This window comes from Notamacropus eugenii, chromosome 3 (genome assembly GCF_028372415.1).
Source record: "Notamacropus eugenii isolate mMacEug1 chromosome 3, mMacEug1.pri_v2, whole genome shotgun sequence".
Classification (NCBI taxonomy): Eukaryota; Metazoa; Chordata; class Mammalia; order Diprotodontia; family Macropodidae; genus Notamacropus; species Notamacropus eugenii.
The window spans coordinates 122431982-122447250 of NC_092874.1; the positions used below are offsets into that span (position 1 = coordinate 122431982).

A 15269-nucleotide genomic window follows, 5' to 3' on the forward strand; every position below is an offset into this window, starting at 1 on the left:
GAAAAAAAAAGAAAAAAAAGAAGAAAAAAAAAAGTGCATACTCTTTGACCCAGCAATATCGCTTCTAGGACTGTATTCCCAAGAGATCATAAAAATGGGAAAGGGTCCCACATGTACAAAAATATTTATACCAGCACTCTTTGTGGTGGCCAAAAACTGGAAATCAAGGGGATGCCCATCAATTGGGGAATGACTGAATAAATTATGGTATATGAATGTAATGGAATACTATTGCACTATAAGGAATGATGAACAGGAAGACTTCAGAGAGGCCTGAAAAGACTTATATGATCTGATGTTGAGCGAAAGGAGAAGAACCAGGAAAACTTTGTGCACAGCAATGACCACAGTGTGTGAGAGTTTTTTCTGGTAGACTTGGAACTTCATTGCAATACAAGGACTTAAAAAAATTCCCAATAGTCTTTTAAGGCAAAATGCCTTCCACATGCAGAGAAAGAACTATGGAATTCAATCGCAGAATGTAGGAGATCATTTTTTGTGTGTGTGTGTATTACGTTTTGGTTTGTTATAAGATTTCTCCCATTCATTTTAATTCTCCTACACAGTATGACTATAGTCAAAATGTATTTAATAGGAATGAATACATACAACCTATATAAAACTGTATGCCATCTTGGGGAGGGAGGGGGGAGGGAAGGGAAAAAAAATCTAAGTTATATGGTTGTGATTATAGAACACTGAAAATAAATAAAATAAAATGTACTCTGCTCAAGGGGAAAAAAACTATTATCTCTGAGATACCAACTCCTTGGTCTGCCACAATATGGCTCCAAACTTATTTGCTTTTCTACTCATCTCCCCTCTTTACTCACTCCACATTCCAGTCAAACTAGCCTCCCAGTTGTTCAATCTCCTCTTCATGCCTTTATACATGCTTTTCCCCATGCTGATTCACCCAAGTAGGTCACAGAATCATATATTTAGACCTAGAAGGGATGTCAGAGGCCAAGCAGTCCACACCGTTCATTTTACCAATGAAGAAGTTAATTAACTGATATCTAAAGTCTTCCAGGTAGTACGGAGAAATGACAGGATTTGAAACTAAGTCTTTTTTCTAACTCCAAATTCCGTAGTGTTTGCTTTCTCTCTAACTTACCCTGTACACATGCTGCATCCTCTAGTAGAATATAAGCTCCTCAAGAAAAGGGATGGTTTTATTTTTGGCTGGTATCCCTAGCACCTATCACAGTACCTTACACTTAATAAATGTTCATTAAAGTGAATTTAATGAAATAGCTAAAAACTAATCATATGGTATTTGCTGTCTGCAAAGAACAAAGAATGTAAAAAATGCAATAGTGACAGAATCTATAATAAAACGGATGCAAAAACTTTGCAAAAAACTTTCTTCACTAAAAAAACAAAGGTCTTCAAGAAATAGCCATAAAAATGCCCAGAAATATAAGAAACTCTGTGCTTAAGAAGGCTCTCTTCAAACTTCTACTGTAGAACTCCCTGAAGACTCTAAAGCCGGTTTCCTCAGTCACTACAGCAAATAGACAGTCCTTTGCTACCTTTTCAGAACCTAAGTAGATTTCTGTTTACATGTAAAGAAGAAAGTAAAATGAGACTACTTAGAAATCAGAAGAATTCTGTCAGCCAATTCATGTTGCTGTAAATCTCTTGGATCTGTGATTCAAAAGCAGACACCTACAGGATGAGAAGCAGAACCAATATACTCACCAGAATTACAGAAAAACAGAGGAGTGCTAACACTAGAAAGGTATTTTCAAATGCAAAGATCAGGCCTACAATATATGGCTTACAAGGCCACTTGTGGTCTGCCAAAGCAGCCCACAGGCCGGATGTTGTGCAGGCCTATTTCATGTTCTCTATATATTTTTTGCAGGCCGCCTGAAATCCTTTAGCTTTGGTGGGCACAAGAGACACTATGCTGTGCATGCCTGTCGTAAGGGAACTTTGCATAGTCAGTTTTACTGAGAGATTTGCATTTTCTCAGACCAACCCGAAATCCTCTGGCGGGCTGCAAGCAGTGAGCCCTCGATGTTTCACAGGCCTGCTAAAAAGATCATCAAGTGTCTGGGAGTGTGCACATGATGAGCTTACTTCAACCTAACTCACATTTGGAGCACTAATAGTCAAAATGAAGTTTATAAATGATCCTAAAACTGTAATTCTTAACACCTTCTGCCCCTTTTCCTGCCACTCTGACACTATCACTACAGAGGTGAAAAGAGGTCACACAGGACTGAGGAGCATTTTGCATTTTAAATTATTTCATGTATTGCCAAAAAAAATTCCTCACCAAATGGCTACTCCCTAAATGGCCCCTTTTGTTTCTTGTCTTTCCAAATTCCTCCAACTTCTACAGCAAATAAAAAAGAAAACTGGCATATAATTGGAAATGCCACAAGTCAAGAAATAAACTAAAATGTCAAAGTATGGATGAAGTTTTTCTTCATCCAAGCCATCATTCAATTCACAAAGGTCCATAAGGATGATGATGACTAATCATAAAATAAAACCAAGCAAATTTAACATGGCAAAAAGTCATATTTAGTGAAGTAAGTATTTTTCCCCTCACCTCTTTTTGTAAAAACAAGTGCTCTCTATATATGACTAATACTGTGGAGTACACAAGGTACCAAAGTCCAGAAAAATAATCCTTCTTTTTACTATAATGCTGGCAGTTTGTCATTAATATTAACAATAATAGGTCAAATTTGTCTTTAATGCATATAAATTTTCTCATTTTCTTCAATGAGGGGGGTGAACTAAGACCCCTTCCAGCCCTAATATTTTAACAGTCTATGAAGACTTGATTTTGAAAAAAAGGAAACTGACGCCCAGAGCTGGAAATGGCATGATGTAGAGAACAAAGCACTGGACTTCAAATCAGTACAGCTGGAATTCAATTCCTGACTCAAACACGCTAGCTACATGATTCTGAGAAAGTTATTCAACCTCTCATAGCCTTAGTTGTTTTTTTCATTTTTAAAATGAACCTAGCAGAACCCAGTCCAAAGAATAGCTGTGAGAATCAAATGAAATGATATATGAAAAGAACTTTGTAAACTATATACATGTTCACTGCTATTGTTGTCTTTAAGGTGGTTAAGTGACTTGTCTAGAATTTCAACATTAGTTTGGACTAGTGATGAAATACAAATACAGTTTTCTTGACTAATTTCAATGTTCTTTCCACTACCACAAGGTTTCTTATATTTTGAGTTCTTGATACCTCTACAAGTGTCAGAAAATTCACAAAAAGACCCACAAAATGTGGCTTGAATAAACTATATTTTAAATTTTTTACATGCAAAATATAATCATTTTATTACCAAAACTCCACCAGCAAAATGTCTACTTATTAGTCACTGGGCAAGAATCTCACATTTGGAGTGCTAGTAGTCAAAATGAAGTTTATAAATGATCCTAAATTTCTAATTCTTAATACCCTCTGCCCCTTTTCCTTCCCCTCTGATACTATCTAGTAAAAAGAGGTCACACAGGACTGAGGAGCATTTTGCATTTTAATCTATTTCATGGATTGCTACAGCCAAAAAAACTCATCACCAAACAGTCTCTCCCTATCTTAACTATGTTACACAGGCAGCCTGATTATACTTGTGCTCAGCCTGAACACTTGGATCTGTTCTGTTTCTGACCTTGGCTACTTAATCCCTCCTTAGGCATCCTAGTGGCCTCTCACTCCCAGGGACCAACTATGCTGATGCAGACTTAGTTGGGAAACCAGATCTACTTTAGCTGGTAGCAGTGAAGAAGTTCCTCCCCTCCCAGAGAGAGACTAGTAGCCATGCATCCAGTTCCAAAATAGTTTTATAAATAAGGGGCATGAGGAATTAAGAACCACCCAGATTGAGCCTAAATTCTGGGAACTTCTCCTTCTCCCACCTCCATTCCTGGCTTGAAGAGTGGTTTCCATCCTCAGTATCCCTTTCATAGATAAGCTTTAAGTCTGAAGAAGAAGCCAAAACCACTCTCAGTTAATACACCACAGAACCTGGAATGGCTCGGGCACATGAAAATTTCTCATCTGGATAATACTCTGGGACACAATACAAAAATCATGAATCTTCTGTAAGGGAAATTTTCCTAATTACCACAAAGCAGACCCTGGAATGGGTGACAGAAGATGACTGAAGAATTTCTTTCAATGGAAGTCACTTTTCTCACACCTATTCCACTGAAAGAGCCTGACAGATCTTACCTTTCAGCCGCTCTCAGCTTCTCCGCACCTCTTGTATACACTGCAATCGACCAGTCCACACAACGTGCAAAGCCTTCCTTAAGCAAAAGTTCTGTGATGTTGCCATTCTGGAAAGGGCACACAGATGGAGATTGAGGAAGACATCAGATTCTCACCATACAGCAAAGAAATCCAACCTCTAGCCCTTTTCCTCCCATTAACACAGTCAAAAAAACTTTCCATCTTTGAGCTACAGGACCCTGACAACAGGATAATATTGAGAATCATTTCTTTCAAGTAGAGTCCACTCCAGAGTACATTTCAGTAGCTCTTCTTGGAAAAGCATGCTGCTGTCTTTGGTAGCTAGTACAGCTCATCTTTCCTTCCTCTGATGGCATCATTCTTTTCCCATTCCAAAGGGAAAATGAGAAAAGGGAGAAGGCATGGAATGACTTAGGTTACATTGGCTCAGCTCTTATATTGGAATCTTCATTCTAACAAATTCTAGTCTGTCCAATCCGCAACAGTGCTGCTCTGGGAAGGCAAGTCTGGATCCCTATTCTTCCTTGGAATCCAAAATCTTCCTGTTTTAGGTCAAAGAAGGGACAGTTTATATGGTGACCAGGATATACTTCAAACTCAGCCCTACCAGCACAACCACCAGCATGGTAGTTTAATCCTGAACTAGGCAAAAGCCAATAATGACTACCACCATGTAAAAATGATAAATTTCCCAAACAGCAAGGTTACTTCTCATCCAACTGGCATCCAGCAATCAAGATGGGCATTTGAATAGTGTCATCACAGTAACAAATCTTTGAGAATCTGATGTGTCCTTCAACAAATCTTAATGGAGCGATTGCCTATTCAAGAGCAGGATTAGCAGGCACAAAACACCAGGAGAGTCTTATGTAGCTCCACTGATGTTTTAGATATCCATCCTAGAATCTCTAGCAGCATTACACTCTCAGTTTATACAAGAATTTCCTAATTTTTTCCAGATTGAACATGTCTCTTCTGAGAACAAGTCTGAGGCAGCTTATCTTTTTCCTAGTAACCCAAGGAAGGTTACATTCTAAATCTCTAAGGCAAGACTAAATGAGCACAAATCTGTGTCTTATCCCGCCCAGCTAAATGATACTTCCTTAAGTGCCTCAGAAATCAAAGAGGCACCTTATTCCACAACATGACTAATGTGGAAATATGTTTAATATACATATGTATATATGTATACATATGTACTTAATATACATGATATACATATGTATATGTATAGCCTATATCAGATTACATGCTATCTTGAGGAGGGGGAAATTTAGAACTTAAAACCTTATAAAAGTGAATGCTGAAAACAAGAAAAAAAGGAAGAAAAAGAAGGAAGGAAGGGAGGGAGGAGAGGGAGACACAGAGGGAAGGGACAGAGGGAGAGAGGGAAGGGAGAGAGGGAGGGAGGGAAGGAAGAGATGGAGGGAAGGAAGAGAGGGAGGGAGAGAAGGAAGGAAGGAAAGAAGGGAGGGAGGGAGGGAAGGAAGGAAGGAAGGAAGGAAGGAAGGAAGGAAGGAAGGAAGGAAGGAAGGAAGGAAGGAAGGAAGGAAGGAAGGACGGACGGAAGGGAGTCAAAGATGCAGGTGGGACCAGTCTAGAATATCTAAAGAGATTCTTTCAACCACACTTAACTTCAGGATGCAAAAAAAGAGTCCTCCATTCCAAACTCTGATTCCTGTAACCATCAATCCTCATTTAGAAAACATAACTCACTGGATGAAGGACAGTGCCCAGCATGTTCTGGTTGTGGGAACTCTCCAGGATAATCTGTACATCTCTCTGCAAGAGTCGAGACTCAGTGAAGAATTTAGCCTCTGCTGCAAATGGTTCTGGTGTCTCAGGGCCATCTAATTCTCTTCTGAAAGTTGGACACTAAAGGCAAAAGCAAAAATCAAGTTAGCCACTGGCTCTGTACCACTCATCCTAGTAATGAAGTCACTCACTCATAAGTCAGATCGGACCTTCTACAAGAAAATAATCTCAGCAAAATTAACTAAAAAGAAGTTTCAAACTAGGTTTTCCATCCTACTTCGAGGCATTATTGCTAAATGGTAATGAAGCTGCTATACAATCCCAAAACAGTTTTAATTATGGTTGAAGACAATGTTTTACCAAACAAGGATTCACTAGGGTTTTAATACCTAATTATCTCATAGGAAAGGATAATTTGCAGCAATACAAGTCATAATCACCCAGACCCCAGAATATCCCATTCCTCTCCCCCAGATTAATATCCTCAGAAGTAACACCCCCTCTAAATCTTTAACCAACCAACCCTAAGAGATTTTTTTGCTTTGTCCCAGCTCAAATTAATCCCACTACAGTTTTTAAATCAGGGCAGGGAGAAGGGTGCTCTTTTCAGAATGGAACAGAGCTGGAAACAACAACTATCTTCAAGGTCAAATAACAATGAAACTTAGGATCAAATGCTATAGACTACCAGCCTAACTAACAGGAAGGTCCTACCCATCTACAGCCCCCATGCAAAGCCTGACCTTGATCCCTGAGAGCATGACTGTGACCAGATAATATTCAGGCAAAAGCAGAGCCCTGACCACACTGCCGTCTCGCACGTGCTCGATGATAGCTGTATGACAAAAGGAAGAAATTAAGTCTTCTGGCATACTAAAAAAAGTCATGATGGAGAAAGGAGGGCACACCTAGGAGAATCCAGGAGGGACATAATGAACTAAAAAACACCCCAAATGCCAATCAAAGATAACCCAACCCCTCACCCACCCAAATATGAATGAGTGAAAAATACTGTCTTAGGCAGCTCTTCTTAAACTGTGGGTCACAACTCCACATGGCAATGAAGAGGCCTCAAGTGGAAAAGGTTTAAGAAGCCTTGCCTTAGAGAACTGAGAAGTAATTGCAGCATAAGAAGTCTAAATCCCACAAATTACCATTAGGCCTACAACAAGCTAAACACAGACAATTCACTCCCAACTCCCTTCAAAAAGCCCAGCTCCAGGGGCCCTTTGACAAGAGGCCTTTTCCTCTAACTTCAGTTGTTAGTGCACCAATTCTAAGTGGGCTGTGGTGACTTTTTATCTATTTTGTATTTATTTATCCGTAGGTGCACTGCAGATGTACCCCACCAGCAGATCAGAAGTCCTGGAAGGAAGAGATTGTCAGGGTCTAATGTACGTCAGATACTTAATAAATGATTATTGAATTGGACTGAGCCTGTACAGCTATTTATTGTCTTAGTGCTTTTTCCTCTATAGCATGCATATAATTATACATATTTGTACTCTGAAGACTATCAACAGGTGGTGAGTACTCTGTACACCCAGGATGGTGAAGATCATCAACCTCGTCTTCCTCATAGCTAACATTTATACGGCCTTGTTAAGGTTTGCAAAGTGCTTTACGTGCAGTATCACATTTCAAGTTTACAACAACCCTGTGAGATAGGGACTCTTAGGATAATGCCCAATTTTGAAGAGGAAACCAAAAAAGTGATTTGCCCAGGGTTTCAGAGCTAGTGTCTTGGATCTTACTGATTCCAAGTCATATACTTTATCCATCATGTCACCAAGCTGCCTTAGATAGAGGATTTAAAGTTCATCAAGCCCAAAGCTTTTATTTTACATGAGAAAATTAAGGCCACAGAGGTAAAGTGACTTACCCAAAGTTAACAAATTTATAGTAAGTATCTATTGATAATATCTGGAGTTCTAGCCTGCACTGGTGATTTTACTGGTAGAGAGACATATCTGAATCCAAAACTTCCTTCCAAGGCAGGAGAAGGGATAGAAAAGGATTGTAAGTAAAACATGCTATAAGCTCAGGAACAAAATGTTTTAGAGAGCTGGAAGGAGATTACAGATATGGAAAGCAGTAATAGTTTGCCCTTTTTTAGAGAGAACATCAAAACATATTTCTTGACAAAATGTGGAATATATATCTCTGTGAAATGGGCTCAAAATCCCTTCTAGGTAACATGGGTGAGCACACATTACCCTACCAGACTCAACCTACATAAGGGTCCCCCTCAACTTTAAATGAGCTACAGAGGAAAAGAAAACCCAACAAGTCAAACAAAGGACTAGCCTGGGTACTATCTTGTTCCACACACTCTTCCCCGGCCCTCCCCAAATGAAGTGACTCACCATTAACAGGCTTCTGGTGGTGAGAATCCACAAAGTGTCGAGGATTTTCAATGGTGTACTTGAGGTCCCGGATTGTATGAGAACCATTTCCCTCACTCCACATGCCTTTCTTAGCCATCTTTGCCTGATCCTCGCATTCAGCAAGCCGATTCTGCTCAGGGCTGACATGGATGGAAACAAAAGAAGTTCAGTTGGCAGATAAAAGGGCTGGGGACAACATTCTAGAGTACATGGTAAAAAAAATGCCTAGGGATATCAAAACGTTTGACCAACCTGACATGTTAATTATCAAGGCCTCCTCTAAAGTGGAGTAGAGAAAGGCTACCATCAATGAATGCCATTCCCAGATTCCAAACCTAAACCTGGGCAACGTAATTAAAATCAAAAACAATTTAACCAATGTGGCCATTTTAATAAATCGCAGCCTGAGCAGTAACAGCACAATTACGTTCACTACATTTTTTTAAAAATCTGGTTCTGACTTCATTGCTATACGAAAATACCAGATAGAAAATGAAGATCAACAACTATTATGTAATTACCAGTCTGAAAGCCTAGCTCACTTCCAAGATTACCCAGCCAGTATATGTGAGAAGCAGCCCCTGAACTCAAAATTTTCTGACTCTAAGCTGGCTCTCTATCCACTACCTTATGCCAGCTCTTTCTCAGGACCCAAGGCTCTCAATAATCTGGAAATATGGATGGAAGTAGTTCAGCTGGGAGTCTTGCCAGGAACTCTTTTTAACAAGACCAGAATTTAGAGGAGTGGCCCAGTCTCAATTCCAAAAAATAGAACTAGGAGAGAAAGGAACATTAAGAACTCTCTTCACACCTCAGATAAGTCTATATAACAAAGAGTTCTGGAGAAGCATGTACAAAATTATTATTTTCATCATGTTATCACCAATTAAGCACTAAATAGAAACTTGACCAGATCTGAAGAAAATTCATCCCTCATCACTGCAAACCCAAGGTACTCTAGAATGAACCAACAAAGAGTATCCCACTGTCTAGCACAGAGCAGATAGAAAATCCATGTACACAAATGCTTTGTCTCTCTTCCTGGTGACTAAAACAAGATGAACTATGCAATAAAAGGTCTTTCAAAGCTAATATCTAAGGAGATAAACAACACCCCTAGGACAGAAATGCCAAGTAAAGGTCCAACTTTTCCCAGTAGAAAGCTGGCATGCCTAACTCCAAAGCACAGAGCTGGCACTAACTTTCAAGTACAGCAAGCTTCTCAAATCTCCAGCCTGTGAATTCATAGTAAGGTAGCTATATTATTAGAGCTCATGTTCTGCAGCAGAGGTTGCCCTTAACCTGAGGTCTATAACCTTGGTCTGCTTGGGTTTTTTAAGTTTGATAACTATTTCCAATATGAATGGTTCCTTTTGTGAAACAATATGTTTTGTTTTATGAATTTAAAAACACTATGAGAAAGGATATAGGTTTTACCAAATAGTCAAAGGTGTCTATGACACAAAAAAATTTAAGAGCTCCTGTCTAGAGGCAGGTACAGAAAGGAAAATAACATCTTCTACATCTCAATGGGCAAAAATAATGCAGCTTAAGAAAAAGAAACAAAATCATTCACTAAAGAAAGAAACACTTAAACCTATACTCAACCTTGGAGAAACATGGACTTGGTGCTTCTTGTGCAGTTTCCATTTTTGAAATACATTGGAACTTTACCTTGGCAGTGCTCTGGGATTTATTTACTCTACATTCGCAGAGGCAGAATGTGTATTCTTAAAAATATCCACAAAATTGACAAGCAATTGTCTATGACATCAACTTTGGCATGCTTCCAAAAATACCACCTAAACACAAATGTGTTTGGAAAAAGAGCCCCCAACACTCCCTCCGCGACATAAACACATAACCACCAGTATATCACTGTACCTGTTAACACATCTCCATATGCCAAAGGCAGAGGCAGTATGAAGTTACTATGAGGATTTAAGAGCTACGCAACTAGGTTTAACTGCTATTGGAAGTAAGAAGGGACAGGTGACAGGACAGCACTTCAAACTTCTCCTCAGTCTCATCAACATGATTGAAGCAGATATCTGTCTACAGATGCCTTTAAGACTCTAACAGCCATCTGGTAGATATATGATTAAGCAGCATCTCAGACCACTACAACGATTGACTCAGCACTTGCTTCTCATAAGCCAGAGCATCAAAGAAGTGCAGCTGCAATACACTGTACTGGATGCTCTAAGACCAGTGAGGCTGAATGAATCCAATACTGCACTCCATACTCTTGGCAACCCCTAAACCTCACTTCCCAAAATGGCACATTCATACTACAATCAGGTAAAAAACAAGCCTGTTAGTTGCTAGTGACTGGCATCCTCCCTCAAAATCTGTCAGATAAGCTGAAATGGCAGCAGCTGCTGAGACTTTTTCTTCAGCGTCACGCAGCTGCATGCCTGTCAACAACCACCAAACTCTTCAAGCTCTTCCAAATATGAACTAACACAGATTCTGGGACATCCGGGCGAGGCAAGAGGAGAAATCATACATACTTATTGGCTCGGATGCCTTCTCTCCGGCAAGCTAAGCCTTCCGCAACCAAAGACTCTGCGATGTTTTCCCCACTAGTATCTGAAAGAGGAGAAAAAAAGAAGTTAAATGTAACAATTACGCCCATGTCCACCAGCAACAGAGCTTGGATAACTTTACCTTTACTCTTCAAGAACAATTTTTCCAAGGAAGTGAGTAAGAGATTACCCAAAATGGTCTGATGGTACAACTTCAAAGTCTCAAAGGATTGCCCAGGCCCAGGAAGCAAAGGTCCACCTTCAAGTAATAGGACTTCCTTTCCATTTCTCCAGCTTACACCCTCAACTAAGAATTACTACAGCAGCCAAAAACCAGATGACTCAGAGATGAAAACAAGATAGCCCTCAGTCTCAGGCCTGCAGATTCACTGACTCAAGTTTGTCTGTCAGATGACACCAAGGTTTCTTGCTCCTTCGTACAATTTACTCACCTCTACCCCAAAGATTCCTAAGTCCCTCAAAATCTCAGAAACTCTTTTGCTTAGAAAGATGCAAGACTTTCTTTTTGGTCTTTTAAATTCCATAAATCATCCTTTAAAACCAGAAGGGAAAATAACAACTCACTCTTATCCTGATTAAGTTTTATCCTGATACTTGAGACATTATTTGTGATTCCTTGTTATCAAAGAGGCTTTTAGAGTTACACATTCCCTTAAATCTGTCAGCCAACAAAATAAAGGAAGATATCTGAATGAGAATTATGGCATAAAAATCTTTAATATGGAAGAGAACAACATTCTAGATAAGCTGAAACAGCACTCTGACTGATAGACAAGGTTACAATAAGGAGGGAAAAAACCCAAAAATATTCATATTCACAATACTATCTATCCTAGTCCTGTCAAGCAATGATTAATACACACATACTGCCCCCCCCAAGCCCTCATAGCCCACTGTAAGCCTTCTCTAAGATTCCTATAAGAGCAAATACACCACAAGAGAATAATACATACATTTTAGATCATTAGATCATCATTTGAGGTGAGTGCTATTTGTCTATAAAAAAGAGATATTCTGAGGTGGGGAATAGAAGGTAGAACTTTTTGCAATCTAGGAAGCTGATGATCCTGAACATTCTGCCGAACAATAATACAGCAAGTAATAAATTAGTTCGCTCCAATGCTAACTAATAGCTACTCCCAAAATAGCAAGGCTGATGGAGTATTTTAAATACCATTTAAACCTCATCCCATATCTCTCCTATCCCAAATTAAAAGCCCAAGACAAGGAAAATGAATGGGTAAACTTTGCTTCCTTTAGTATTTCTAGGACAACTCACTATATGGGTGCCCATTATTATTAAGCTTAGCCAATGTCAGATAACAACAGCCACTAGGCATTACACTGGCACTGTGGACACTGAAATAACTGTTAGCTGGTCTATCTAACAGAAAGCAATGGGCTTTGATCCTTTCCTTAACAGAGAAAAAGTCTATTTCCCAGATCACAACTCTTTGGAGGCAGACTCCAGAGACCAGAAGATTGCATTATGAGCCAGTCAAACTTCTAGTCCTTTTGTGTGGTGATTTAGTCAATTCACTCAGGCACCATGCAGTTTTCTGAACGTGTAAAACAGAGTTGTCACTGAAGGTAGTGAATGGACATATGCTCTTGGCCAAGGCCTGAGGATACAGCCGTATGCTACATCTCCAAAGTTCGGATTATGTCCTACCACCTCAGTGGGCACTCCCTATCTGGCCACAGAGGGGTAGAATGGACAAGTAAGTACTATCTGGGAATTAAATGCTTTTGTGGTCATCTAAACCATAACTCCTCTGCATGAGAATAGATATTATAAGATAAATTATATCTCCCATGCTTGCACAGGCACTAATGTGTGACTGTGAGTGATTTGCTGTCTGTCCTTTCTTCTTAATAGAGAGGGAGGGTCATCAATGGGGAACACAGTATATGCTGTCAGAGCAGGTTGTACTGGTTCATTTTGCTGACTTGCTTTTTTTCCACTTTCTTTTTAATCCTTTGCTATAAGGACTGGTTCCCTAGGTGACTGGGGATGAGAAAGAATATAATTAGAAATGAAGGTGATGTAAAAATAAAAGATATCAATAAAATGTTTAAAAGAAAATTAAGGACGAAAGAGAGGAAAGGTTTTTAAAGAGAAACAAGGAATCAGGTCATCTAATATAAAAGCTACTGTTACATTTAAAATACTATTATCAGCTAATACACCAAAACTATGTTTTACTAGTTTGTCATTTTGGTTTGGCTTAGAGACTGATAATTTTTGTTCCATACTTTGATATTGTAAAGAAGGGTAGAGTTTTCTTATATAACATGAATCACTTGCCTCAATTCCATAGATGTGACTGATTTAATTGAAAACAAGTAGCAACAGTAATAACTGCATAACATTTATATGGTGCTTTAGGATTTACAAAGCACCATCTTAGAAAAACGCTTTGAGTAGGGAAAATATTTCTTACAGATGAGGAAACATGGGCTTAGAAGGTGAAGTGGTTGCAGAGCCAGCCTCCAAACCACCATTCAGACCCAGCCCTCTTGCCTTCTGGACCAGCAGCAAGTGTTCTTTTCATTTGGAGATGGCAACCTGATTAAGTCCTAATGCCAGCATTTAACTATCTGTTGAAGCCTCTCAGAGTCAGAGAATATAAATAAAATTTTAGAGAATTTCTATCTTTTCCAGGTGGTGAAGCTCTTCAATATTTTAATCTTGAAGATAAAATAAAAATTCATTCACATCTAAGTATTATTATTTTTATCCTATACAGATATAATAAATTTCTCCATAAAAATCTAGACAACAGTATTGTATCTCCCACATCTTTTTAAATGAGTTTATAGGTTTTGCACATGATTTTCCATGACAAAAAAAATCCATATATCCTAAAAATTCTCCATCACTGAAGTTATTCAAACAGAGGCTGACATATGCCAGAGATGACTTCTAAGTTGCCTTTCAACACAAATTCTATTATTATAATTAAAAAAACACTTAAAATCAAACACTATCACAAGAATTGCTATCCTCCATCAGTTTGCCAACTTCAAGATGAAGCTAGTAGAAATCAGAAATGGTTTTAAAACTATAAACCTTCTTCTTTTGTAATTAACTATTGGTAAAGCCCCACTCACATGAACAACTTACAGCTCCCCTACCACAAAAAAGACAAGAACCTGGAAAAGACATCTATGCTGAAAATAATTCCAGATGAATGCATTGGAACCTTATAAAGGTCTCCTGAAGAAACTCTACTAACACTTTCAATATAAATGATTCCAGGTTTTTACCTCACCCCACCAAGGCTATCCTTGCAACTAGGCAACAGCACACAGTCTCCCATATAGCATTCTATAACAGACAGTTATTGGGGTATTATTACAAGGAAAACCACAGGTCCTAACAAATTGTCCTTTCCTAAAGAGTGTCCCCTAGAGAAGAAGAAAAGTCACAAGATGGATAAGGTAAATAAAAGACACAATAGGAAATCCATAGAAATTCAATTACCATTGTGACCTAAAAGCCCAGAGCTATTACATTCCAAGAGCTGATGGCCCAAACACAAACTAGGACTATAGCCCTACAAATACTTGAACCAACAACAAACCCCAAAACTAGCAGGTGCATGAGGTGGTGAAGGACAAGAAACAACAGATGCACACCCAAGAAAGTCACTATATCACTTGCAGTGCATTCAGTACTCTCTGCTGAAGTGTCAGCTCTTTTCTGATATCTCCCAATTCCCAAAGGGCTATTTCATTAGGACCCTTTTAAGCAAAAACAGTTTTCTCCAGGAACTTCAGATTCCAGGAGAGAGAGATCTTTACTTCCTTCAGCTCACCTTTCCCAAGGTAGACCATGCCATATTCACGACCCTGGGGGTTCTTGTACTCTATCGTGAAACAGACTTCCTTCCCAATCAGCTTCTTCCGCAGGAACTCTCGAGCAGGAAATCCCCAGGGCTAAAAGACAAAACAGACATGCAACATAAGAACTCTCTAATTACAGTTTACAATCAATACCTCAAGTAATATGCCTATTACACAACCACCTTTGTACACAGCATTTAAACTAGAAATTCAGAGGATGCCTAGAAGGGGAACCTCTGATTACCTTATCAGTTAAGGTAAAAAACTAAGTCACAATGGGTGAACTTCTCAATTGCTTTTCTACAAGCAAGGAAACCACCTCGATGCTTTCTAGCAAAACAGGAGATATTCAGATGGCGAGCATCAACAAAATCTACCACTGATAATCTGACTGTCACTCCAACAACCACCTGCTTGGAATGAAAATAGTTCATCCTTTTATAAAGCTTTACTGTTTATTTACAAAATGTTTTCCTTACAACAAGTCCATGCAGC

At 39.0% G+C, this 15269-nt stretch overlaps 1 protein-coding gene across 1 annotated transcript in view; it reads right to left on the bottom strand.

Moving 5' to 3' along the window:
- Nucleotides 1-15269, bottom strand: part of SND1 (staphylococcal nuclease and tudor domain containing 1) — a 498025-nt gene that overhangs the window by 443775 nt on the left and 38981 nt on the right. The window contains exons 3-8 of the mRNA XM_072652826.1: nt 14747-14867; nt 10890-10968; nt 8356-8516; nt 6733-6824; nt 5951-6109; nt 4214-4320 (exon numbers count right to left, since the gene is read on the bottom strand). Coding sequence (XP_072508927.1) covers nt 4214-4320; nt 5951-6109; nt 6733-6824; nt 8356-8516; nt 10890-10968; nt 14747-14867 — 719 coding nt within the window. The remainder of the gene's footprint in view (nt 1-4213; nt 4321-5950; nt 6110-6732; nt 6825-8355; nt 8517-10889; nt 10969-14746; nt 14868-15269) is intronic.